The following is a 27,800-nucleotide window of genomic DNA, read 5'->3' as shown; positions in this document are numbered from 1 at the left end:
CGTGGGACTCCATTCTGCCCTACGTGATCTTTGCTTATAATACTGCCGTCCAGGAGACAACCAGGTTTACCCCATTCCAGCTGGTATACGGCAGGAAGCCCACGACAACACTCGACGCAATGCTCCCGCACGTGTCCGACGAAGACAACCTCGACGTCGCCGCCTACCTTGATCGCGCCGAGGAAGCCCGAAGACTTGCGCGGCTTCGCATTAAAGACCAGCAGCACGCCGACGCCCGACGCTACAATCTGCGCCGACGAGACACGAATTACAAGCCAGGTGATCGTGTTTGGATATGGACGCCAATTCGCCGCCGTGGATTGAGTGAAAAGTTGCTTCGACGCTACTTTGGCCCGTACATGATTCTCCGTCGCATCGGTGACCTTGACTATGAAGTCATCCCCGACGGCACTACAGCATCTCAACGACGACGCACACGCCCGGAAGTCATACATCTCGTACGCCTTAAACCTTACTATGAACGCTAATGGACTCGATGTTTACATTGTCCGTATTTTTCATTTTTTAAGCGTCGAGGCGACGCTTCTTTGGAAGGGGGGTAATGCCACGTATCATTGTAGTGTTTGTTCGTTCACGCTGAAGGCTGCAGGAAAGGGTTGTTATCACTTTTGTTCGTGGCGCGAGAGGCGACCGGACTAATCTCGATGTTCACAGCCATGAACAGCTGCATCTACTTGTTTCTAGATTACTCTAGATGATCTCGACCTGTTATCTCGAAGTTTCCTTGCCGGCTTTAAATTGAACGATGCCGCGAGCAGCGGGCATTCGTAGTTCGACGACCGACGAGCACGCTTGTTGCTTACGCCGCCGCCGAGTGAGTCAGTTCTTTTGCGGGAGCAAGTCAGCCCAAATAATGAGCTTCGTTTCCAAGACTGGTTGGTGTCTTCCTGACCACTGGACTGCCGTTACTACAACGTGACAATATATAAGATAAAGTCACCTGAAATTGAAAAACATAACAAGATTTAATCCACGACGTTTCGGCTGGAGGACCAGCCTTTTTCGAGGCACTTGAAAAAGGCTGGTCCTCCAGCGGAAACGTCGTGAATTAAATCCTGTTATGTTTTTCAATTTCTAATCAATTCATCTTATATTGATCAATCTGCTGACAAGAAATCATTTTTGATATATAAATACATACATACATATATACATATATACACTGTTCCACTGATGGTGTCTTCGGCTGAGGCGCACTGCCTCCGTGCTGGAGCGCAGGAAGGGACATCGAACACTACACGAGTGGCACGTCCTGTTGCACGTCAACCGAATGTGCGGAACACTCGCAGAGTGTCGTTGCTCTATCTGCCATCTGTTCAAAAAGGCCTCCGAGACTCTCGATAATCTCAGAGGCTATTCTCACGAGCGGCCGACGCCAACGAGCGCTGTCAGCAATTTGTGCAATTAGCAGCAACCTCTTCAGAACAGCGCTCAGGTTCGCGCTTGTGTAACAGGCGTTGATAGAAACGGAGGGAAACGCGGGACGCACGAGCCTGTTCGTGAGATACTGCAATTAAATATGCTGCCACAGGTTTGTCAGTCACCACACCAAGGCGTTATGCTAGCCAGTTTCGATGCATACGCCATTTGAGCTGCACCTAGAGTAACTTCCGAAAATATCTGCTGGCGATTCTCAATCCACTATAAGCACCCCACATTGCCGCTTTATTGATATCATTTAACCTGTGCACACTTTGGCAAAAAGTACAATGTTATGAAGTGCAGGCATGTCAGATGAACAACAGATGCTGTTCACTGCATGAGCTAAGGCAAAAAAGCAGGACTAAATATATTGACAAATCTTTAATTTTTTGATACGGGAAGGCACATGGCTCGCCGGCACGTATCTGCCTGATTGCAGAGCGAATAAATGCATTGCTGCTGCTATAATAACCAACATTTCTTTAAAATATTCCCACTTGTAATGCTTCGTCCGTTTTTCCTCTTCGTCAATGCTGCGTCAACCAACGTGCACTGCGTCGTCTGCTAACGCGCGCTGCACGACCGGATTGCACCGCGCTCCACCGTCGGTCTCCACGGTGGCGCGGTGGCGCGCACGCGTGTCGTTCTCGTCCCAGCCGAATGTACGGCACTGCACGAGTGGCGTCCAGCCAAACGTGGAGCACCGCACAAGTGCGTAGAAAACTCGACGAGTGCCGTCAGCCAAGGACACCATGAGTTTGCCGGAAAATACCGAAAAACAATATTGCTACCACATCGTTTCTAGCGGTACATGCTTTGCGCACGCCCACGGCATGCCGTCTTTCTGTTCTTCCGCTTTATTGAACCGATGCACAGGGTCAATCACACTTAGAGGGAACACGGCTCCGCGTGGCGGCTCACATGCGGGGCACTATTGCTCCAAGCCAGTGGCAAACCCGTGCAGATGTACTGTACATGTGACACGAAGCACCATGTCGAGGTCCTTCTTTTCGTGCGTCACTCTGCATTGATTCATGAACGGGTTAGATGATATGGCGCTCAGCAGGTACATGGCCACGCGGAGCCGTGTTCCCTCTAAGTGTGATTGACCCTGTACAGGGTCGGTCAAAAGTTTCCAGTCCATAGTGTCTGCATTTGAGCAGTAGAGTGAGAAAGTTACGACACCTCCGAAGCTCAAAATGTCTGTAGAGAGTGAAGTATCGTTGTAAATATGAGAACCTTGATAGCTTGGCATCTTAAGTGCCAGAATATACCGATGAAAAGCATACCGTGTGGGCTGGAAACTTTTGACAAACCTTTTACCTTGTAAGTACTAGTCACGTGAATAATTATCTCTTTGGTCAAGGGTATTATTACGACATTCTGAAGAAATAAAACTACGCAGGAGACAGGACACAGAAAAGATGCAGACAGGACGAGCGTAGGAGTTCAATGAACGTTGATGTGCACTTATCAGAAGTACGTTGGCACGTTTTCATTTTTTTTTTTTTGCAGCTATGCTGTTCAAGGTCAGCTGTTTGCTGCTAGCTCTTCCGACTGTCTTCTGCAAAGCTGAGCAGAAGGTGAAGCACGATATCCCGAATGCCTTTATGGTAAGTTCACGGTAATCTGTTTCTTTTACTGTGTTAGTTTTACTCTCGTCATTTAGGAAAAATCTGTCTGCTGTACGATGCGGCTGACACGCTATCCTTGAATGGGATGCAACGAGATGTTTGCATACTAATAGGGGTGTGAAAATTGCTCAGGATATACCCGCAATTGTTTCTCTGTCGTGTTTTTCAACCTGAGCAGGAAAATAAAGTTGTTGATTTTGGCATAAGGCTGCTCTTCTGTGAAGTGCCCAACGAAGTTCACGTTCGGCACATAATGACGCATGCACAGTTCCCAGGCAAACTTCACGAGTGCGTATGTGCGAAAATTGATTGCAGTGCTGCCTTCCCACACTGCAGCTCCTAATGGCGGCAGTGAGTGGAGCAGGGCCCTCCGCTCATATTGCAAAGCATTTAAAGCGATTGGTTTGCCTGGCAATGACAAAAAAGGGCGAATTTTGGTGGCACCTTGTACTGCTTGATATTTAATGCAATCTTTGTTCTTCAACAGGATAGGGATGGGACAGTCGCAAAAAGTGGGACTGCAGCAAATTGACGGCGTTTCTTTTCCTCCACTTGTGACAACAGCTGGCATCACAGCAAGAGAATAGCAGTAGGTTTAGGCGATCGAAACAAAAAAACACTTAGCTTAAAAAATCCTGAATTCAAGATAATTACCGGTATTACTGTACTATTAAGTGTAAAATAGCACGAACATATTATGTAAGCGAAGAATAAGTAACAAGGCAACAATGATAAGGGACAACAAGGAAAGTGTAAAATTAAAAATAAAAAAAAACAGAAAAATCATAGAAATTTTCAGTGCATTTTACTCACGTGAAAGTGTAACGTAGAAGGAAGGATTTGGAAGCAGTAAGTATGTTAACATCGCCAAAAAATTGCATGGACTGATCAAGGTTTCTTTGAGAAAGGCGCAAACACTCATTTTAAGGTTATAAAACTTGTTTAACAGCACCGCAGTAATGAATTCAATGATTGCACGGCGACATGGATGAAACTTGGGTAATCATTCAGAATGAGGATTGTTTTCATTTAGGCCATTAACATGAATACGTGTAAGAAGTATTCAGGAGGAGGTCCCGTAGTCCGAGACTGAATGTAGCCTCAGGTTCATGATGGACAAGAAAATGTACAAAACAAAATGGAGCATTCATGAAATGATAACAAATAACACAACGCATTTTAGATGTCAGTCATAGAAAGCACAATCCTCACATTCCTTACGCACAGCTGTCATGAGAACACTGAGAGAGGAAGTGACAGTGCACACAAAAAAAAAACTAAAAGAAAAGAAACATTAAAAACGAGACCAACAAACTGGCTGAAAAATATAAAGAAATCACGAAATCCTCAGTCGCGATAGCAGCAGATGAGAACTCAGGAGTAATTATCTGACCTTATACCTCGATATTAGAAAATTCTTGAGGCACGAGTTAAACCTGTGTATTTTCTGCTGTTTAAAGGCAGGTGGCTGCGACTTCGATAAAGAAAACGACAAGAATGAGCTGTTTTCCGTAATTAGTTCATACTTTTTGTTAAAATTAGGTTTGATTTGTCGCAAACCTCGTTCTCTTCGCATTGATAAGAAATTCATTAGAAACTGGACCCACAGGAATCTGATTTTTTTCTCCCTAACCAGAAAAAGGCCAAGATTTTATTTTTGAAGTCCAGTAACCGTTAAAATATGATTGTGATTCAATAACAGTGTTGCATTAGTATTACATACAATGAAGGTTAATATTCTAATTGTCCAATTTTCAACAGTCTATAGAGGGGACAAATTAGTATTGTAAGTGTTGCCACCTGAGAGAATTGCATTTGGTTAACTGCTCCGGAAGGTCAAACTTCATGATTGCCCGGGTGCAATTTCGGCCGCGGTGACCGCGTTTCAATTGGAGGAACGCAGAAAGATCCATAATTCGCGCAGCAACTGTGAGCCATTTTCTAATCGTATTTCGTTAACGTTCGGCCCGACTTGCGCATTCTCTACAAAACACTCCTGTCAGTGAAATGTAATCGCCACCGCGTTTGTGCGTTATGCTCGGAGGCCAGTCAAAACCGGTATTCGAGGTGAAATCAATTCAATTTCAATTTTAGTTAATTTGATTTTGAACATGTACATACACAAAAAGCGGATGACAAAAACACCTCAGCCGTTAAAGCGTTGCCAGTTTCACAGCACCTCGTATCAACTTAATCACTTAGAAAACGGGCTAAATATTTTCAATAGGCCCGTCCCTGTCAGCTGGGATACCATTCTTCCATGCCACCAGTTTCTCGGCCCTCAAAGCTGTGCGGGCCGGGAAAAAAACAAATACACGCGAGTTTACCCGGCTGACATGTTCGGTTTACCAAATAAATTTGGTCTCGTCGGCGGCGCTATCTCCGCCTGTGCACGGCAACCTCAATACACCTGTCGATATACTAAACGCAAACTAGGTTGTTTTTGGACTCCCCGGTGGCACGTCAGTGAGTTCGCATGCGACATTTGCTGCCAAAGCCATCTACGGCTGTAACGTAGCAACGGCTGCAACAAAGAAATCGCGAGGCCCCCTCTGCTTGGTTATAACGAGGTTCGTTTGTTTCTATATGTGTGAGATGTCGTCGTGTTAAGGAAATGACGTGCATTAATGGCATTATTTTGAAGTTTTAGGCATCACATACGCTGCTGGTGATATTAAGCTGAGTAGTGATTACATGCTGCTGGCTTGCGGGTGTTAAAGAAATGTTTAAATTACAGGTATGGTTATGTGGACGGTAGACGCGGCCCCGCATTTAATGCAGATGGCTTGAGACGCGATGACCGGCTGCGGCCAGCGAACAACACTTTCCCTCTGCACGAGTGCCTTAAGCCTCCACACTGCGCACGTCCAACATCTCCTCTTATCTTCAAGCGCCAGTCTATGTGCTGGCGCAACAAGCCTCCCCACCCTAAGAACATCTCAAAAAAGAAAAGAAAGAAAGGAAGAAACTCTGGCTCTAAGCATAACGGCAATGAACTAGAAAACTAGGAACAATCAGCTGTGAACATATGTCGAAGCGAAGTCCGTGTCGAGGTGGTAGTCTGACAGGCAAGCAGGATCGCATGAAAAGGGTTATTCCAGGGGTTGCGGCTCCGTACAACGCACTGGTCTGGGAGGCGGGACAACTGGAGAGCAAGTTAAGGGGCCCTAAGCATTCCATATGCTGCAGCCGAAATCGAGAGCGGAAGTTTCGTGACGCTGCAAGAGGATCAAAGATGTAAGGTGGTCGTGCCGTCTGTATTACCTGCGCGTATTCGTTTTGACGAGACTGTGCTGTATGCTGTGGAGGTCATCGGACAAAGGCTGCTAAGGGTGACAGTCGGTAATCAGCGCTTGTCCTGTCGTCAACGGTGCTACATCTCAGCCCCGGTTTCTTTTCCGCTGCCACTTTCAAAGATGAATCACCGACTAACCCGCATCGATATATCAATAAGTGAAAGTATATGTCGCCGTATATATCAGTTTGCACACCATAATGAATCATGTTATTACTTCTTCAGTGTTGTTTAATATGTTTTCTGATCGATACCATTCCCTTTAATAGTGTCGCTACCTGAACTAACTTACGCAGTACCACGCTTTTGTAATGTTTGTCGCAAGGGCAGGACAACGAGCTGCATTGCAGGCGTAATCTAACATCTCAGTTCTAATGGCTCACTGTTATTCATCTATGTGTCGGACATTCGAAACTTTGGAAATCAACCAGGCTAAGTGAGCGCGTAAAATGTCGTGCGAGTATGACCCAAAATGACTGCACACTGCATGCTGCGGATTGGAAATTGGGTTTGAATGTTTGGTGCATACACCGCGTCCTGGAGATAGTTTTAGCTAAGCAGAAAAGGCCAGAAGCATTACTAGCTGCCTGCTGCTCATACGCACTGGCAAGTGCGGGGCCCACGCGGCTGACTAGCTGCTACTGAGAGTTTACGCCAGACAATACAAAACACATTATCCCAGGTGTCCCAGCTAAATGTAATCAACCTTTTAAAAAAGATGCGTACTAGTCCAGTGAAACTAACTGAAGGTTGTTCAGAGTCGCGTGGCCTAGTCTTAAGTGTTTTTTTTTTTCGTTTTTCAAAGTTAATTAGTTCAGATTAATTAGCTAACTTCTTATTTATTGACATTAAGAACAAAGTGCCAGGGGAAAAATTTTAGATCGCCTTGATAAAACCGCTAGTGGCAGCACTTTCTCTATCAAGGTGCTATTTACGTAGCTTTATTTATTGGCTTGAAAAGAAATTTATCACGTGACGAGCTGCTGGCTCACATCTCTGCCCCAACGTGCATGAAATGTCTCATCAGAGAGAGCACTTCAGAAAAAAAAACGCGTTTTATTCTCTAAGGCGCGTCTTGGGACGTTGAAGTGGCACCGTTGTCACGTGGAAGCTTTTTGTTATTGTGCGAGTTATGATGAAAGGCCGATAAAAAAGCTACTTCACGTAAACAGTACCTGGCTGCAAATGTTTCAGCAAGCTGTTTTTCAAAGCGATCTACATTTTTTCCTTAGACACTTTGTCTCTCAAATCAATAATTACAAAGCTAGCTAATTGGGCTTAACTAATTAGTTAACCTTGAAAAACAAAAAAAAATATTGCAGGCTAGGTCACGCGACCCTAAACAACCCTCAGTTGGTTTCAGGCGGTTAAGATATACCGTGATTTTTAAAAGCTTGGTTACATTCAGCTGGGACGTCTGGTACATGCCTAGGTGAGTATGTACGAGGTCTGTTAGAAAAGTATCCGACCTTTGGCCGAAGAAAAAAAACTGGCATAACTTGAGCGTTGGAAACCTAATCACCTACAAAGCAGTCTCCTTGGGACTCCACATACTTCTCCCAGCGGTGCTGCCATTGTTGGAAGTATTCCGAGAAGGCCCTTTTCGGAATGGAGTTTAGCTCAGCTGTTGTTGCAGCCATAATGTCCTCTCTTGTCTGAAATCACGCTCCTTTCAATGGCCTCTTGATTTTGGCAAACAGCCAAAGGCCGCAGGGGGCCATATCAGGAGAGCAAGGAGTCTGTTGAACTACAGGAGTCTGGTTTTTCGCCAAAAAGTCCGAATCAAGTGCGAGAAATGTGCAGGAGCATTGACGTGATGAATGCGTCAATTTTCTGTTGACCTCAACTCCCATCTCTTGCGCCACACAGCACCATGTTGGTGACGGAGGACATCCCTGTAGTACTCTTTGGTCATTGTTTGACCCTGTAGGGTGCGTACTCGTGGTGTGCCACACAGAAGGAGTCAAAGAAAGCAGTCAGCATCACTGAGATTGCTGCGCTCTTGGCGGGACTTCTTTGGTCTTGGCAACGTGGAATGCTTCCACTGCGACGACTGGGATTTGGTTTCCGGGTCGTACCCGTACAACCAAGACTCGTCACCAGTGAATATGGCGTTGATGAAGTCGGGCTCATTGTTGGTGGAATTCGCATATTCTGTGAGACTTCAACACGAAGCTGCTTTTGGTCCACCGTGAGCAACTTCGGCACGAATTTCGCCGCAACTCTCTCCATGGCCAAATCTTCGGTGATAATGGAATGTGCACAAAAATTGCTGATGTCCAACTTTTCCGCAATTTCTCGGGTAGTCACACGACGGTCCCGCATCACCTCAGCGTTCACTTCGGCAATGACCTGGTCATTTCGACATGTTGATGGCCGACGCGAGCGTGGCTCGCTCTCCACCGATGTGCGGCCGTTTTTAAACCAATTGTACCACTGTTTAATTTTTGTGCTGCTCATAGCATCTTCATCGAAAGCCGTACTAAGTATTCCGAATGGTTTCTGTTTCGCTGTCGTCCAGCTTCTGGCAAAATTTGATGCAGTAGCGCTGCTCTTGTCGCTGCGCCATTTTCCTTGGAATAAAAAACCGACGAGAGCACTGCGCACTGCCTCACTCAAACTCTGCGTCTCAGCGACTGACGCGATCGGCAGGCGGGAAAAACTTTGTGCATACGCACAGAGGTTCAAGATCGGCTGATGCAAGCGCGCTTGTTTCATATCCTACAGGTGTTCGCAAAAAAAAAATAAAGTCGGATACTTTTCTAACAGACCTCGTATATGCTATACTGGTATAAATTAAGCGTTTATGCTATAAAATTGATGGCTGCTTTCATATTTCTCGTTATTAGCTAGCATCAGAGCTTAGCGGCATTATGCAGCTCAGGACGTAGTAATTGATATGAACATAACACTATGGGCAGATTAACCACCTGTCTGTTTCGGGAGGTTTACGCTATTGAGAAAATTGTTAAAGATAGCGCTGATGAGACACCGATGTGAACTCTTGGGTCTCTGGCCCATGTCGGTTAGAAGGGTTCTTTTTTACGCAAAACAGCAAGGAGCTCCGTGTCCACTGAAATATTCTTGTGATTAATATTTATTACATAATGGATACATTCTGGAAGCCCATTTTCGTTCAGCTTAAAGGCTATTATTGCAGAGAAGCTCTGCGCTTCCATTGAGGCGTTGTCTGTTCAAGGAGCTCAGGTAAATAATATGGCATGTTTACTTTGCAGTCTACGTTTTCCTAGAGCTTTTAACAATGTCACAGAATCAAGTTTTCCTCCTGCAAATAACCGACTTTATCCGGAGATAAAGAGAGCATACATTACTGATTATCACGTAAGAAAAATTTTGACACTCGCTTTATACTGTGAACTCGAAGATTTACGTCCAAAGTGAGAGGAACGTCCATCTTGGGTAACGAGCCCAACACCACGGATTTCTCCTGCATGCGCAGCTGAAGTCTCGAATCAAGGCTGCCATACGATGGCGTTAAGAATGAAGTTGCATGGTATTGACCATTTCCTCAGTGGTAATTATGTAACTAGATGGTGGTTGCAAAACACGCGTATTCTTGAGAAAACAATTTGCGTGTTGGATAGCGAAAACCTGTTCAGAGGTCAAATGGGCCGACCTTAACAAATGGGCCGAAGAGGCACTTTCCCTTTTAATAATCTGGAATGACAAATAACACAAACCAGCTTAGCGTGTATGCATTTGAAAGGGATCTTCGGGCGCAGTAGAAGCAGGGACATTGTTTCTACACAAGAGACGCTTAAAAGTTTTAAGGGTGGAAATAAGTAACCGACTAGTTTTTATTGATAAGCAGGTCTTTAGTTTGTTTCAAGTCAAAAGCTTACTGAAAAGGGAATAAAATAAGTAACCGACTAGTTTTTATTGATAGCCAGGTCTTTAGTTTGTTTCACGTCAAAAGCTTACTGAAAAAGGACATTGTGTGTATTTCATATCGTGCATCAGAACAAATAGCCAGCCACTACACGCTGCTAGAAAACGCAGAAATTGCAGGTCCACTTCCCTCAACACAAGAAGTCGCCCACTATAAGAATGAATGCCTACTATGCCGGCTTTTCACGCTTGCATAGATACCGATGATTGTGAGTGAACAAGTTTTTGTCCACCCGTTTAGCTGGGCACTGAGATTTGCGCATGCGTGCGTCATAGCAAGTAATCGTTTTGTGGTAGCAAGCAATTGCACCTTCCTTTTTGTACTGCAGGCTTTTGAACAGTTTCCGTTTGCCGTTGCTCTTTACGACCTGGACAAAGATGGAGACCTTGACTGCCTGACTGCGGAACGAAAGGAATTCAGTATGGATCCACGAAAAGCGACATACGTTCTTTCTTTCCAGGACCTCAAGGGGCATACGGCGTACGTTTTAACTCAATATTGGCACAGATTTTTTAACAATTAATTACTTTAAACTCAGAAAGACAGCCTTAGTGGCTGCCGAAGCTTGGGTGCAGTTTTTCATGGCATTACGAAAGACGCAAGAAAATGTCAGGAGGACGCGAAGCAGCATTCGTTTTGCGTATATGTGTCCGTCATTTTGTCTTGCCTCCACTTTAAATGCGCTGAAAAAAAAATGCCCTCAAGATAATTTGTTTACTTATTGTTAAAGGTTCTGATATATTTTGTCAATTTCAACGAATATTTCTTCGAACGGGGCATTTGTATTCGTTTACATGCTATATTCTACTAAAGTCGGGTAATATCACAACACTTCACTGTCCGAAGCAACCCATTCACATGATAACAGCGCTTAGTTATTTGTATGCTGTCTACTTTTTGAGACTGTCTTTCATGTAGTCCGTTAAAAGATTGGGACACTCGACCGATCATCTTTGGCTTCTTCACTCAAACCGACATAGGCATAAACAAGACATTATGTCACCCTCTCGATTAAAACGTTATTGCGACAGTTTCCCAACTCTGAGTAAAAAAATTGAATTGTCTTTCAAACTAAACTGTTAACGAAGGTTAAAGAGTCTGAGGCGGTCAACATAATCAGAATCCCTTAACTACGGCGTAACTCGCGATCAGGGACAAGGAGAATAAACTTAAAATACAATACTACCATATGGTGCTGGAGAGTCCCAACCTAGGGTCTCAATCTACTCTGTCCCTCCTATATTAAGCCATACCACACCATGCACTACCGCACCATACCATCTAGTAGCCTTCATGTCAGTAGTTTTTCTTTGTCGCGATGCGAAAGTAGATTTCAGGAAACGGACAATGTAAAAGCATCTGGACAGGGACTCATTCAGCTCATACTGTTTTCCTCATGTTTCCTCACCTTTTGTACACCTTTTCCGCACCTTTAGTCGCTATTTCAGAAGTCATTCCCGAATTATTACCCAATTTATGAAGATGATATGCTTCTTAATAACGTTAGACAAATGGAAATTTGGCCTCTATCCTTAAACCACTGGGCATGATATTTACTGACGGCAATTGCTTTTCATTGCAGTCGAAATATCACTCACCACATACTGCCTGGAACGACACCTGATACGACTGTGTTCTGGAGTGAAGGCGGTAAGTTTCCAAATTTTAGAGCTTCAGTATTCAAAGAGCCTGATTATTGCTGAACGATTTATCAAACACGGGGCTTGACATAGTGTAGCGACACATGGACCATGAGAGACGTCCAGTGGAGGGTTCTGTATTAATTAAGGCCGCCTGTAGCTATTAATGTGCGCTTAAATCACACAGCACAAAGGCCTTTTCTATTTTCCGTCTCTCGAAATAAGAACTGCGTGGTCGGGATACATTTCGTGACACTGTGATCACCAGCGGAACGCCAAAGCCATGGCGCCGCTGCAAATGGTATATTGGTGAAAATATTACACAAAGCGCACTAACGAAATATCATTTTGGAGTGTCACTTGAAAAGAAGTGACAAAGACATTACCACACATCGGGAAACCGAGGTCGCTCAGTCGTTATGGCGCTGGGCTGCTCATCCGAAAGACATCGGTTCGATCTCGGCCGTGGCGGTCGGTATTTAAATGGAGGCGCAATTTTAGAGGCCCGTGTACTCTGCGATAGTAGTGCACATCGAAGAACCCCCAGGTGGTCGAAATTTCTAGAGCCCTTCACTAAGGCGTCGCTCATAGCCTGAGTCTCTTTGGGACGGTAAAACCTCCCTAAACTAAATTAAACCATTCCCACTTGTTATGGGAGTTTTTTCTTCATAGCGACAAACTAAATTATTTAAAATATTTATCAAGTGAAATCAGAACAGCCATAAGAATATAAAATTAATAACTACAAAAATTTCCAGCACGAGCACGACCAAGATAATGTCCATCGACTTTGATAGACATTACATGCATTTACTAGCAGCGCGAAGGTATTTCTCACCTTGTTCACATTTTGAGTCATTCAATAAGACATGTTACTGATTTCTGGCGAACACGCAGTTCTTATGCGGGAGATGTCTAGTAAACGGATTCTGTGCTTGAGATATCTTTGCTCGGGTATGCTGGCTTAAGTTGGAAGTTTCTCCCCCCACAGACGCTATGACCAAGTTGAATTGAATAATATTTCATGGGGATCAAAAGTTTAAAGGAAGGTTGCAGTATAATACACATCGCTAACAAATATAGCTGTCAAATGCTACGTGTGTATTTGAAGTATTAGAAAGCAATATTTCCAATAAACGGTATTGGTATCAGTATATTACCTGATAAATGTATTAGACACCGATTCCTCGTATGAATATTCTTCAAAAACAGCTTTTTCTGTTTCGTTGATGCTTGCTGACTCGCAAAAACTGCAAAGTCTGAGAACTTTTGAAACGAGGAATAAACAATTATGATCGCTGTATTTTTCAGAATGTTTTAGGAATGAAATATTCTGAAGTTTATTCTAGAGGCTTGAGTTTAAGAAGTGGTAGCTCCATGGAGAATAAAGCAGATGCAAGAGAGTTATGAACACCCCTGTTGGGAATCGTATTTTCTGCGATAAAATTCTGAGGAATGAATCGAAAAGTTAGTTAATTGGAAATGCGACATTTTCGTTTTCAGTTCAGAGTTGCCACCAATTTCATGCAGCGGAAACGATGCTCAGATCGCCTCTTTAAATGTGAAAAGTTTGTTTGATTGACAACACCCTTCAATTAACCCGAGAATTTCCGCGTAAAGATGAGTTGCATAGTTTACAAAAGAGGTCTATTTTTTCAAACCGCCAACCAAAGCTTCGAGATATCAATGGAGGCGCCTGTCGTCGAATTCATTATGGCAGAAAACTTCCTGCTAGTTGCCCTTCCTGAATTTCACTATGGTTCTTCACCAGTAGCACTTAATAGCCTGCTTCAAAATTGCTCGACAAAACTGGCAAATAATCAGACTTCAGCTTAGTCACGGTAATTATTCCGCGTGCGATTACATTGTCTTGTGTCGATCGCAAGTAACATCTATGCTGATAAATGCCAAAAATTATCTTCGGAGAGAGAGGCGCTATTAGTTAACTTGACAGGCTGCTTTCCCGCACCTCGCGCTCTTCAGTAAGACTCGTTCTTTAAGGCATATTTCTGCCTGAATTATGAAAGAGGACAGTTAGAGCAAACTAGCAGCTCCTATGGTGTTGAATCCGTATTTTTCTGAGTGACACTTATGCTAAGAGCTATGTCTAAAGCAAGTATGCATCACGAAAGAGCGACAAGTTATAAACAGGTTGGCCAATCTTTTCTTTCCAAATTTCTTTAACTTATAAATACCCTTCATTAGTTAAAACAGACTGATTGCGAAACTGGTATGCTAAAGTAGTCGAAACAGACCTTGTGCTCTCTGCTACGACAGTCTTAAAAACCATATTGCCCTCTGGTGCGTTCAAACTGGATAACCTAAACACCTGCTCCAACTATTTCCAGATGAAGAGGATGTACTAACATGTCGTTTCATATACACGGACTATAAAGACTGTATTGTGATGGAATTTCCGTTCATCGATGGTCAAGGTGAGCCATAATCGAGAGTATGTGTCAGAAGCAAAATACTGATATAGTTTTCTGACATTCAAAAAAACAAGCAATCAACGCGTAAAAATTTAAGGCAGCTAACCACCGTACCGGTTTTAGTGCGCTAACACTCAAGCTCACATTCAAGGAAACAGTCGCTTGTCCCATACATATATATATATATATATATATATATATATATATATATATATATATATATATATATATATATATATATATATATATATATATAAAATGTAACGTGGCGGCCAGCCGAAGAATGAGGCGTGATGAACCATGAACAAGAGATGATCTAATGGCCGCTGGCTTAGCGCGAGCGCTCCGTCCCGCGCCACTGCCAGCTTCGTCTTCGTCACACTACTCGGGGCCTCCGAGCGATCGTCCCGATCGGTGCCGAAGAGACGCGCGAAATGGCGATGGTCTTGAGTGGAGGGTTGAACAATATATACAAGATGGTGCAGTGCTGGCCACCACAGTGGATGAGATGATCGAAGGATGAGTCCCGGTCCACGAAGCATCCGGGCCGGAGGGTGCCAGGAGCTGACGGCCGATGTCGTTGGACGCACCGGACGGCAGGGGCAGGGGGGCGGTGTCTTCACGTGTGGGTCTTGGGTCGGTCGGGTCTCGGGTCGGTCGGGTCTCGGGTCGGTCGGGTCCTGGGTCGTCGTGTCTTCTGGTCTGGGTGGGGGACGTGGCTGGGGTGAGCGGCGAGGTCGGTTCAGGTCGGGCGGACTGGGGCATGGCCGGGCGGCGCGGACCAGACACTCACAGCCGACGCCCACGGCAGGCGCAGGACACCGAAGCTCCGGGACCAGGATGGCGATGAAGGGACCCCAGCACCTCACACCAAATGTAACGTGGCGGCCAGCCGAAGAATGAGGCGTGATGAACCATGAACAAGAGATGATCTAATGGCCGCTGGCTTAGCGCGAGCGCTCCGTTCCGCGCCACTGCCAGCTTCGTCACAATTATATATATATATATATATATATATATATATATATATATATATATATATATATAATAAGTTGGGGAAGTCACATTGAAAAACTTAACAGATTTATTCAAAAAGACCAGTCCCTGGTCGAAACGTTGTATAAATCTGTTAAGTTTTTCAATGTGACTTCCCCAACTTGTTATATTTTTAATCAGTTGCCTTGGAGATTTTGTTATCGCTTATATATATATATATATATATATATATATATATATATATATATATATATATATATATATATATATATATGAAGGGGTATGAGGGGCTCGTTATAAATATGAGAGAAGCCAACAGCCACAGAAACCAAGAAGCACAGGGGATTTTTTTAAATTATTTGTTTTGTGGTGTTGATCAAGTAAGATTATTATTGTCGCTTAAAGCTAATTGATTAGAAAAGCAGAAGAAAAAACAACCACATGCCGCCGGTGGGATCCGAACCCGCGACCTCCGAATTACGCGTCCGGTGCTCTACCTCTGAGCTACGGCGACGGTTGTCAAACCTTCTGCTTTCGGGGGTATTTATGTTTACAAATAACATAACCTTGAGAGTGTTGATCAGCGCTACCCACGTTCGTAAGCGGCGGACGTGGAACGTCCTGAGTTACCGCTGGTGTGACGTAGTACGCCATCGAACGGCGAGGGTGATAGCTGTGTGAGGACCCTCTTATGCTTCCTATGGCATCAAGGCTGCCAGAACCGAGGCCCTCGCTAAGCAATTAAGCAAACAAGGGAAGGGGAATGAGGGGCTCGTTATAAATATGAGAGAAGCCAACAGCCACAGAAACCAAGAAGCACAGGGGATTTTTTTAATTATTTTTTTTGCGGTGTTGATCAAGTAAGAATATTATTGTCCCTTAAAGCTAATTGATTAGAAAAGCAGAAGAAAAAACAACCACATGCCGCCGGTGGGATCCGAACCCACGACCTCCGAATTACGCGTCCGGTGCTCTACCTCTGAGCTACGACGACGGCTGTCAAACCTTCTGCTTTCAGGGGTATTTATGTTTACAAATAACATAACCTTGAGAGTGTTGATCAACGCCACCCACGTTCGTAAGCGGCGGACGTGGCACGTCCTGAGTTACCCCTGGTGTGACGTAGTACGCCATCGAACGGCGAGGGTGGTAGCTGTGTGAGGACCCTCTTATGCTTCCTATGGCATCAAGGCTGCCAGAACCGAGGCCCTCGCTAAGCAATTAAGCAAACAAGGGAAGGGGAATGAGGGGCTCGTTATAAATATGAGAGAAGCCAACAGCCACAGAAACCAAGAAGCACAGGGAATTTTTTTAATTATTTTTTTTTTCGGTGTTGATCAAGTAAGATTATTATTGTCCCTTAAAGCTAATTGATTAGAAAAGCAGAAGAAAAAACAACCACATGCCGCCGGTGGGATCCGAACCCACGACCTCCGAATTACGCGTCCGGTGTTCTACCTCTGAGCTACGGCGACGGCTGTCAAACCTTCTGCTTTGGGGGTATTTATGTTTACAAATTACATAACCTTGAGAGTGTTGATCAGCGCCACCCACGTTCGTAAGCGGCGGACGTGGAACGTCCTGAGTTACCGCTGGTGTGACGTAGTACGCCATCGAACGGCGAGGGTGGTAGCTGTGTGAGGACCCTCTTATGCTTCCTATGGCATCAAGGCTGCCAGAACCGAGGCCCTCGCTAAGCAATTAAGCAAACAAGGGAAGGGGAATTGAGGGGCTCGTTATAAATATGAGAGAAGCCAACAGCCACCGAAACCAAGAAGCACAGGGGATTTTTTAATTATTTTTTTTTGTGGTGTTGATCAAGTAAGATTATTATTGTCGAAGGAAACGAGCCCCTTATTTATAACGTTATTTATAACGAGCCCCTCATTCCCCTTCCTGAAGAAGATCGGTCTTCCGATCGAAACGTCGAGTTTAATAAATATGTTTCCTTTAACGAAGCGTATACTTCGCTATATATATATATATATATATATATATATATATATATATATATATATATATATATATATATATATATATATATATATATATATATATATATATATATATATATATATATATATATATATATATGCGCCGCCGCGGTGGCTCAGCGGCTATGGTGCTCGGCTGCTGACCCAAAAGACGCGGGTTCGATCCCAGCCGCGGCGGCTAGAATTTCTTTGGAGGAGAAATTCTAGAGGCCCGTGCACTGTGCGATGTCAGTGCAAGTTAAAGAACCCCAGGTGGTCGAAATTTCCGGAGCCCTCCACTACGGCGTCTCTCATAGCCTTAGTCGCTTTGGGACGTTAAACCCCATAAACCAAACCATATATATATATATATATATATATATATATATATATATATATATATATATATATATATTGTGACAAAGAAGACGAAGCTGGCAATGGCGGGACGGAGCGCTTGGCTGGGACGGCGGCCATTAAATCTCATTGCCATCAATCATCTTTTCTTATAATTCGGCTCACCGCCACGTAACTTTTGGTGGGAGTTGCTGGGGAATCACCAGCATTCTAGTCCTTGTGATTCGGTGTCCTGCGGTCGTCGACCCTTAGTCCGTGGCATGCGTCGCCCAGCTGTGCCTCAGCCTTTCAGACAGGAACCGACGTCGCCATTGCTTCCCCCACAACAAACTCCACCACACGCGAGGTCCCGATCTAACGAACTCACCGACCCGAGACGCCGCGTCAGCCATCTCGCCTCATGCTTTGGCTGGCCGCCATATTATATATATATATATATATATATATATATATATATATATATATATATATATATATATATATATATATATAGTCGAATAAATATGTTTCCTTTAACGAAGCGTATACTTCGCTATATACTCTTGTAAGCAGTGAAGTTCTTCATGCTTTCGCAGCCTATATATATATTGCAACGAATATTAAGTTCCACACAATTGGGGACAGATCACCTGTAGGCTGCCGAGCAGCCGCAAGCACGGTGGCGACGCACTTCTACTTCATCTACTTCTGAGCAGTATCATTGCTACCCCCTCTGCAGCATCGGCTCGATGCGGCCTGCTTTGAAAGTGGGAAAAACAGTGTTAAACGCGCAGAGTTGAAACGCGGGTTTCACGGCACAGAACCGGTGCCACTCAGCCACAATCGGCAGGAGAGTCGTAGTACGCCTTCATACAAACGACGTGCACAACATCCAGACGCGGTGGTCTGCGCGATGAACGGGCTGGGGTTGCCGGTGAAACTGCGTACGTCACGTCCCTAATGCGGCGGAGAACACTGTAAGGACCGAAGTATCGGCGCAGTAATTTTTCAGATAACCCACGGCGACGAACTGGTCTTCAAAATCCACACATTGCTGCCTGGCTGATACGTAACAAATTGCCGTCCGAGATTGTAGCGGTCAGAGTCTACGTTATGTTGACGGCGGAATCGCTGCCTGGCCAGTTGACGTGCTTCTTCAGCCCGCTGAAGGAAAGCAGTGACGTAATGATCAGGCTCTCAATCACACTGAGGGTCGACGGACAACATTGCATCCAAAGCAGTAATAACTGCACGACCGAAGAAGGAACCAAGAAGCATATGACATTTTTTTTACTTGTGCTGTTCATTTCCTTCAACACCTGGGGCTCTGGTTACTACCCAGTTAACAGGTGTTTGCAACCTGCCCCGTCGGCGGGTTGCAATGATGACACAAGGTCAAGGGAACGTGGCACGTGTACCACCTGCTTTTCCGTTCACAACGGTACCGCCGACGTCGCCACACTATCTACACAACGTGAGCCGTCACTGAAGTGCATACATGAAACGACTGTAATAAACATTGCGGCGCAAAAACTGGGCTTCATCCATGCCATGAAAATACGCACAAAACACAGAATATACTTGATACACCACTTTAGTTTGAGAGAAATATCACGATTTACAACCATAAACCACAATAAACAAGGCAAAACGATGACCACACAGTACTAGCGCTTGTGTTCGTCTAAATATTGAAATCTTCCGCCTTTTTTTAGTAGTATATTCTTCAAAGAGCTGTCCAGCAATCCGATGTACCGCTGCACAAGGAAATGATGATGTTAGTCGTACAGCCATTGCCGTCACTAAGAAAGGAAAGCTTAGATGTTTCGTTCGAATTGCTGGTTTCTAAACAACCAGGTGTGCGTTTGCCAGCGAAAATCCTCTTTAGCATGCAGTACTGGGTTATATTAGTTTGCGGCTAGCTCCCTCTCTACACATAACGAAAGTCACTATGCTCTGTTGTATCCAATATATCTTGAGGATTTCTGTTGCTGCGGCTTGCATCTGTTTCCGTTCATCATCCTGCACATGTCTACAACATTTGCAGAATGCGTGATGTGGGTTTCAAGGGAAGCAAAACACGATGTGCCTCAAAGCTGCACTGACCAATACCAGGACTACTGCTACGATGGTGTGATGGCCTACGACGAAGAATCTTGTGCAGAAATGCTACTATAGAAGCTTGGACGCAGTGCGAAGAGCCCATCAGGAATGTCAATAAAAATTAGATATTAAATTTTATTCGGACATCGGAAGTTTTTTTGCATTCGTTCATTGGAAGCTGAATATGTTTACTATGGCCGAACAGCCTCTTCACGGCGACTATCGCCCTCTTGACACCCTCAATGGTCGAAAACAGTGTCGGAAGGGCAAAGAAAAGATATGAAAGGTTCCTCTTAAGAGTGGCAGTCAGCGCTATAAACATACATTCCCACAATTTAAGCTCTGCTCCTTTTCCAAAGACTACCGAGTGTTAAATTCGTAGTCCTTAATTACTGCCAGCGAAAATTTCCCAGTATGATCTCTCAGCTGTCCTTTCACCATCGTGTTACTTTTAACCCTCTACAGGGTACATTTTGAATGTATGTCTCACGTGCCTAGAAATGGTTAAATTCCCCTCAGCATGTCTTTATGAAATCAGTATCATCACTTTCATGCCATTTCTATCGCTTATTTTGTATAAAAAAAGAATACAAAGTTGTAATAATAGCTTCATAAGAAGACCTGAAATGTAGTGCGTTCCCGCACCTGTGTAATTTGGATGTATAAGGCTTCTATTAAATTTTAGAATGGCTTCAAGAAGTGTTAGTGTGCCCTTGACCCATCTAAAATGCTCAGAAGGTCAATAAAGTTTCAAATATCTTGTTTACCGCCGAGATGGGTCTCGTGGGACTGTACACATGCGCTTCTAAAAGCACATTAACAGTGACGAGGCCTATTAACGAAAGATACAAATGCACTCAATCATTTGTTTGATCATTCTGTGGTATTTAGCTCGCAAAAATATAATACGTAGGTTCGCCGTTTTCCGTTGGCGGGCGTTTGAACCATTGGGGACATGTGCGTCCCACCGCCCTTAAAAGAAAGCATTACTGCTCCCCATCTAGCCCTTCCCGCGTTCCCGTCCGTGGTCTGAACACCACCTTGAGTTTGTCGCTGCTAGCTTGCGTCAACACTACTGTTCCTTTAAATTTGGACGGTGTCTTGTTTCAAACATGCGATTATGCCTCTTATCTCAAATATACCTTACTCACCTTGGTGCTGCTAAAATAAGCCGCTATCCCTTAACGGCGCTCAAGTCACATTACTGTTTTCGGTAAGTCTTCACAAAGGGTAAAACAATTCCTTACCACTTGAAAGGATTGAGAGGTGTTCATTATGTTTCAAGAGAGGAAGTTTCTCAAATGTTTAGGAGAGTCCCCCAAGGTGGATCAGATCTGTAGTAAGGCAGTAATTACTCACTGGTATCCATCCAACTTCAGCCACACGGGTACAAACGAAAGCTATACAACTTCCTCGGAAATTTCATAGTTAAAGAAAATTCGTCCTAGTCTGGGGTTTGAGCCCGGTACCAACGCTTCACCACAGCAGCCGCTCTATCAACTGAGCTAACCGGGACGGCCAGCTTATGGCAGGGTGGGAGTGGATTCATTAAAATCTCGAAGTGGGAACAGGGTTGGTAATATATTTAGGGTCGCCAGTGGTCGTCATTCGGAAAGCGTACTTGCTAATTCGAGGTTGATGAAAGTCATCTGAACATTGGCAGAATTATTGGGAATCAGAAAGCAAACATGGCCTGATAAAAATACTTTTTTTCCTTGCCCCGCCGCGGTGGCTCAGTGGTTACGGCGCTCGGCTGCTGACCCGAAAGACGCGGGTTCGATCCCGGCCGCTGCGGCTGAATTTCTTGAAGGCAAAATTCTAGAGGCCCGTGTGCTGTGCGATGTCAGTGCACGTTAAAGAACCCCAGTTGGTCGAAATTTCCGGAGCCCTTCACTACGGCGTCTCTCATAGCCTCAGTTGCTTTGGGACGTTAAACCAGAATAAACCAAACCAAACCAAACTTTTTTTCTTCTCTAAAGGGTAAATCCCATGTGAACGGTAGTGTTGAGTACGCGAACCCCTTTTTGGGGTCTTGAGTTTTACTACGACGCAAAACCGCTGATAAAACAAGGCCAGATATGCAAGCGTTCAAAATGAGTTCCCTACACCACACAAATGGGCGTCAGCAAGAGCTAGGCAAACAGAACATCAAATAAAGTTAGGAGAAATATAAGGGTTGCTTATTATGAATTATAAGCACTTAAAACAGTAATATGGTTACAGGCTTCGAAATGTTTTAGTTGGCATATTTAGTTGGAAAATACGGGTTTAAAAAAAATAATGCGCCTCATTTTTCTTCGTCGTTTCAGAACAAATTAACGGTCGAAAATTTCACAGGCTACCAACAACATACTTTGGCGTTTATATGCTCACTTTTAGCTCCATCACACAGATGACACCACTATACCGGTCCAAGAAAATGTTCTTGGTGTCTGACGCCCCATTTAAACAGCGAGATTTGATTGAAAAGTGTTCGCCTTATTCAAGAAATCTTGTGTGCTGTCTGTGGAAGCCCGATACTGGACAGAAGCACCGTTGGAAACTCGGGAAGCGAATCAGAACTTCAGAAAGTTCTGAAATAGATCTGCACGACCAGACGCGCTCTGGGCGCTTGCCAGCAACGTATGATTTTCGTCGTTTCGGGCCGCTAAAATATGCGCTTCACGAATGCACATCACAGGACAACGAGAGGTTCGATCCCGGCCGCTGCGGCTGAATTTCGATGAAGGCGAAATCCTAGAGGTCCGTGTAATGTGCGATGTAAGTGCAGGTTAAAGAGCCCCAGGTGGTCGAAATTTCCGGAGCCCTTCACTACGGCGTCCCTCATAGCCTGAGTCGCTTAGGGACGTTAAACCCCAATAAACCAAATGAAACTAAACTTTTTGTCTTTGTGGCACGGTTTCGTGGATTACGTGGAAGCTCTTATTTTTTGTTATGGCAGTCACATTTCCAGTAGTTAGGTTTTCGCGCTTTAGACTCCGAAAGGCGACATATGGTTCAAGACGAAGATCGTGCAGCGCGCGAATATCTGCTGCTCCGTAAGCAAGTATCAACTTTAAAACCGCTCCACTGGCATCACATAGCAACGGTAGGGTGTTTTATATTCTTTGGTTCACTAGTATGCCCTTATCTCTGAGTGCATATACCAGCCGGAAAGCCCCTAGAACATGTATGGGAGTATGGGAGTATGTATGTATGGGAGTTATCAGATGCGACTCTCGGATGTCTGCTTGAGATGGTTGGTTGGTTGGTTGGTTTATGGAGTTTAACGTCCCAAAGCGACTAAGGCTATGAGAGACGCCGTAGTGGAGGGCTCCGGAAATTTCGACCACCTGGGGTTCTTTAACGAAAGCACATGTTCCGTGGTGTATGCTGTTGATTTCTTGGCACCTGCAGAAGACTAAATTATTGTTCTTTTTGTTCAATGTACTGAGCCAAACAATTCATGAGAATTACTTGTTTTCGTGGTGAAGAAGATCAGAAATGCCTAGAGCACAATTTCTTTCAATTAAGAAAGGAATATTGTTTTGAATGGTTGAGCGGCTTACATGTAACTGTGCATTAAAACTGCGAATGGAAAGGATGTAGTGCACACTGAATTTTCTAGAAGCTATAATGACGTCATAATGCCGTCTTATTCGAATATATCCCAGAATATGGTGCTGAATGTCACATGTCACGGTCTGCTTCCTTTGCAAAATCTGGCATGCTCACATGATATCTCTATTTGTGTGTAAGGCTCAGAGCGCTGTTTAATCAGGCCATCTTTCATTAAAATCTTCCTGGGGAAACACCAGAAAAGATTGCTTCAGAGTGCTGCTTAAGAGTCTCAGCTTTTATTGAAATCTTGCTAGGTTAACTCCAAGCGCAAGTGCTTGCTTGAACGTATCCCATGACTGCACGCTCACTCTTCGTATTCGCTCATTTTTCCGTACTTTCTCTTGTTTTCTTGATCTGTGAGCGCTTAATTTTGTGTTTAATTTGGTTTGCACAGCTTTTCTTTCTGTTCACGAAAATGCCGCCCTTTATGTGTACGAAAAGAGAGCCGTAATTTCGCTGGTAAAAGGCAGCGCTATTTTAAGCACTCCTATTACATAATGCACAGCAGGTAACTAGAGCGTTCCCTGCGCGTGCTAATGTTAATCGCTGCCGCGGTGACTAAGTGGTTATGGCGCTCGGCTGCTGACTCCAAAGACGTGGGTTCGATTCCGGGCGCGGTAGCTGAATTTCGATGGAGACGACATTCTAGAGGCCCCTGTACTGTGCGATGCACGTTAAAGAGCCCAAGGTAGTCGAAATTTCCGCAGCCGTTCACTAAAGCGGCCCTCATAGCCCGATCGACTTGGAACGTTAAACCCCATTAAACGAACCAAATTTTAAACAATTCTCTTGGGATAGTGTAACTTGTAAATTGTGTAACTAGTACGAGTCTTGTGTGTTGTAGCTTTGAATTAGTATATTTTGATTTTTACGAAACATTTCAACTATTTTCGCTATTTGCGCACGCAAACAGGATCGGCATCATTCTGTCGCAACCCATGTTCGCAATTGCGAATGCTGAAGAGCACCTCCAAAATAAGGAGCCAGAATTGTACCTATGCCGGCACCGCTCCGGCATTAAGGCCAATGGTTGTGCCTGCTGGTATGGTAACACACTGAATTTCATATCCACACACGAGGTGAAGCCGAAGAAGAACGATGAAAAAAGAAAATCTCACTTCAGAAGTCGCCACTCGTCGCGTTTTATTTCCTTCGTCCTAGTCTCATGTGTTGCGTTGAACCTCGAGACGTTCCAGGATATATTTTCTCTCCAGAAAGAGCATGACTATGACGTCGCGTTTTAGTGAGCACTTCTATCATTTTTTAGTTGTACCCTCATTTCGAATATGGCGCTGGCTCCGTACAAACATCGCCGTGTATTTAACGCAAGGGCATCTATGCAAGCTATGCAAGCTATGCAACCACTCTACGTCTACCGTGGAGAACGCTCAAAGCTGTTGGGGCGAGCTGATGTGCCCGTCAGCTTTATTCCTGGCTGCGAGCTGCACGAGAAATTGAAAACAAAGATAACAGGTGCGTGCTGCGCGCACGCGAAAGGCACGTGTTTGGCGGTTCCAGAGGCCTGCCGAGGTACATGTCTATTTCCGTCGACCCCCAACAGGCCCTCCGGCCGATCAGAGACAAAGTGTTCCGTGTACAAGGGGATTTGTTAGGAAGCGAGGGCGGGGGGGGGGGGGGGGGGGGGGGGCGGTGCGGAAGCTTGCAAAATCATTATCGGTGCCCTAACCACATATAAAAGCACCGTGGAGCATTTGAGACTGGGAAGAGGATATCCCTAGGAAGCAAATAACTCAGCAGTGAAAAACAAACACGACGTAAGAACCCTAGCATAAGAAGCGGAATCAACCCGCAGCAATATCAATCCATATCGTGACATCGTGACATGTAACATCGTGACCTATACCACACAATTTGGCGCTAAGAAAACCCGAACATCGCCAAGATAGACCTGAACAGCGGGACCTCACGCTGAGCAGCCCTGAACTGGAAACGCAGTGACAGCTGATATCTACAGCCATGGAGACAGTAAGATTCCAGAGTCCTCGTCTGGAGGTAGCAAGGTAGCCGACATCAGGAAATTTAACAGGGAGGAAATCGAGCATGCTCTAAAGAGCGGAGGTAGCCTAAAAGCAGTGAAGAGAGCACAAGGCATAGGTAAAAACCAGATGTATGCGATAAGAGACAAAGTGGGTAACGCCATTAGCAATATGGATAAGATAGTTAAAGTAGCCGAAGAGTTTTACACAAATCTATACAGTAGCGATTGCAATCAGAATGTTACCAAGAGAAGCAACAGATCACAGCAATGGGACATCCCGCCATTAAAGAAGGAGGAAGTAAAAAAAGCCTTAGGAGCAATGCAGAAGGGGAAAGCAGCTGGTGAGGATCGGATAACCGTAGGTTTTTTGAAGGATGGAGAAGACATTGTGCTCGAAAAACTAGCCACCCGGTATACGCAATGCCTTGCGACCTCGAGCGTACCTAGAAATTGGAAAAAACACTAACGTTATCTTAATTCATAAGAAAGGAGACGTCAAGAACTTGAAGAATTACAGACCGATCAGCTTATTGTCTGTTGCCTACAAGGTATTTACTAAGGTAATCGCTAAGAGGGTCAGGACAACCTTACACTTCCATCAACCAAATGATCAGGCAGGCTATCGTAAAGGATACTCAACAATAGACCATATTCACGCAATCAGTCAGGTGATAGACAAATGCGCAGGATGTAACCGGTCCCTATATATAGCGTTTATTGATTACGAGAAAGCATTTGACTCAGTAGAAACCTCAGAAGTCATGCAGGCATTGCGGAATAGGGATGTAGAAGTGTGCTATGTGAAAATAATGGAAGATATTTATAAGGATTGCACAGCTACCATAGTTCTCCATAAAGTCAGCAATAAAATTCAAATAGGGAAAGGTGTAAGGCAGGGAGACACGATCTCGCCTATGCTATTCACTGCTTGTTTACAGGAGGTATTCCGGGCCCTGAAATGGGAACAGTTGGAGATAAGAGTTCATGGAGAATACCTAAGTAATTTGCGATTCGCTAATGATATTGCCTTGCTAAGTCACTCAGGACATGAACTGCAAAGCATGATCAATTAATTACACACGCAGAGCAGAATGGTGGGGCTAAAATTAACATGCAGAAATCCAAATTAATGTTCAACAGCCTAGTAAGGGAACAGCAGTTCACAATTGGTAGCCAGGTGCTGGAAGAGAATATGTCTATTTAGGGCAGGTAGTGACAGCATATCCGGATCATGGGAGGGAAATAACTAGATGTATAAGAATGGGGTGGAGCGGATATGGCAGGTTATCTCAGATCAAGAATGGCAGTTTACCAATATCTCTCAAGAGAAAAGTATACAACAGCTGTATCTTACCGGTACTCACCTATGTAACAGAAACGTGGAGGTTAACAAAGAGGGTTCAACTCAAGTTAAAGACAAGGCAGCCAGCTATGGAAAGAAAAATAATAGGTGTAACGTTAAGAGATCGGAAGCGGTCGGAGTGGGTGAGAGATCAAACGCGCGTTAATGATATCCTAGTTGAAATCAAGACGAAGAAGTGGGCTTGGGCAGGGCATGTAATGCGAAGGGAAGATAATCGCTGGTCCTTAAGGGTAACGGAGTGGATTCCAAGAGAAAGCAAGCATAGCAGGGGCCGGCAGAAAGTTAGATGACCGGATTAGATTAAGAAATTTGCAGGAATACGGTGGCCGCAACTGGCGAAGGACAGGTTTAATTGGAGAGACATGGGAGAGGCCTTCGCCCTGCAGTGGGCGTAGTCAGGCTGATGATGACGACGAAAACCTTTGAAATCAATCGAAGTTTATACCTCCTTGTCCTCGTCAGCTTTCAAATAAAAAAAAACTGGCTAACCCATGGTAGCACGTGCCTGAACGCACCAGCATACGCTCCACAAAGAGGATGCCCAAGGCTATCAGCAATAGGCTCCATGCTAATCCCTGCGGTTTCCAGTTCCCACGTACTCGCTCCTAAGACATGGCCATGCACGAAGCGGCTACTTTCCCTCGCTGCTTAGCCTCACTTTTCATTCTGCCTTGGTTAAAGTTTTCTCGATCCGCAGGACACTTAGTTCCTGGTTAAGCACGCTGCACTAAGCGCCTAAAGCTGTTTCCCTGGGAAAAAAAATTGTACATTAATCTGACCGTTGCAAAACGAAACGAATGGAATAGCTGAAAAAAGAGACCTAGGACCAACGCCAATGAAAATGTACTCGAAGGTGTCACGGTCTATAGGACTGATAGTTACAGTAAGTTTTAACTCGCTGTTTACTGGTGTCTAAATGACGCTGTGCACAAAGGAAGATAAGAAGCACAGACGAGATATAAGTGTACAATTTTTACTTCTCTTGCTCATGTTTCTGCGGCGATGCACGGATACTCGCTGTCAGGCCTTCATGAGTAATGCTGTGGATGCGAGCAGAACAAGATAACGAGAAACGA

The 27,800-nt window shown here is 44.6% G+C and overlaps 1 protein-coding gene across 1 annotated transcript; it reads left to right on the top strand.

The window, feature by feature from the left end:
• The first annotated feature begins 325 nt into the window (after positions 1–325).
• LOC149342085 (uncharacterized) lies at positions 326–19,837 on the top strand. The gene is made up of 6 exons (XM_089546744.1): positions 326–458; positions 2,959–3,056; positions 10,611–10,762; positions 11,865–11,932; positions 14,271–14,357; positions 19,707–19,837. Exons 2-6 carry the CDS (start codon positions 2,961–2,963, stop codon positions 19,835–19,837), a joined length of 534 nt encoding a protein of 177 aa, XP_089402870.1. The 5' UTR covers positions 326–458; positions 2,959–2,960.
• Positions 19,838–27,800: the final 7,963 nt, after the last annotated feature.

Source organism: Amblyomma mixtum, chromosome 5 (genome assembly GCF_055824585.1).
Source record: "Amblyomma mixtum isolate Tamu chromosome 5, ASM5582458v1, whole genome shotgun sequence".
NCBI classification, from domain to species: domain Eukaryota; kingdom Metazoa; phylum Arthropoda; class Arachnida; order Ixodida; family Ixodidae; genus Amblyomma; species Amblyomma mixtum.
This window is presented reverse-complemented; position numbering and strand designations above follow the sequence as displayed.

What these genes read in the sequence shown, in the direction of transcription:
- LOC149342085 (XM_089546744.1), top strand. Translation starts at nt 2,961, where the DNA reads ATGCTGTTCAAGGTCAGCTGTTTGCTGCTAGCTCTTCCGACTGTCTTC. An exon ending in ATATCCCGAATGCCTTTATG is followed by an intron (nt 3,057 to 10,610) that starts GTAAGTTCACGG and finishes TTTGTACTGCAG; the next exon opens with GCTTTTGAACAGTTTCCGTT. An exon ending in TGTGTTCTGGAGTGAAGGCG is followed by an intron (nt 11,933 to 14,270) that starts GTAAGTTTCCAA and finishes AACTATTTCCAG; the next exon opens with ATGAAGAGGATGTACTAACA.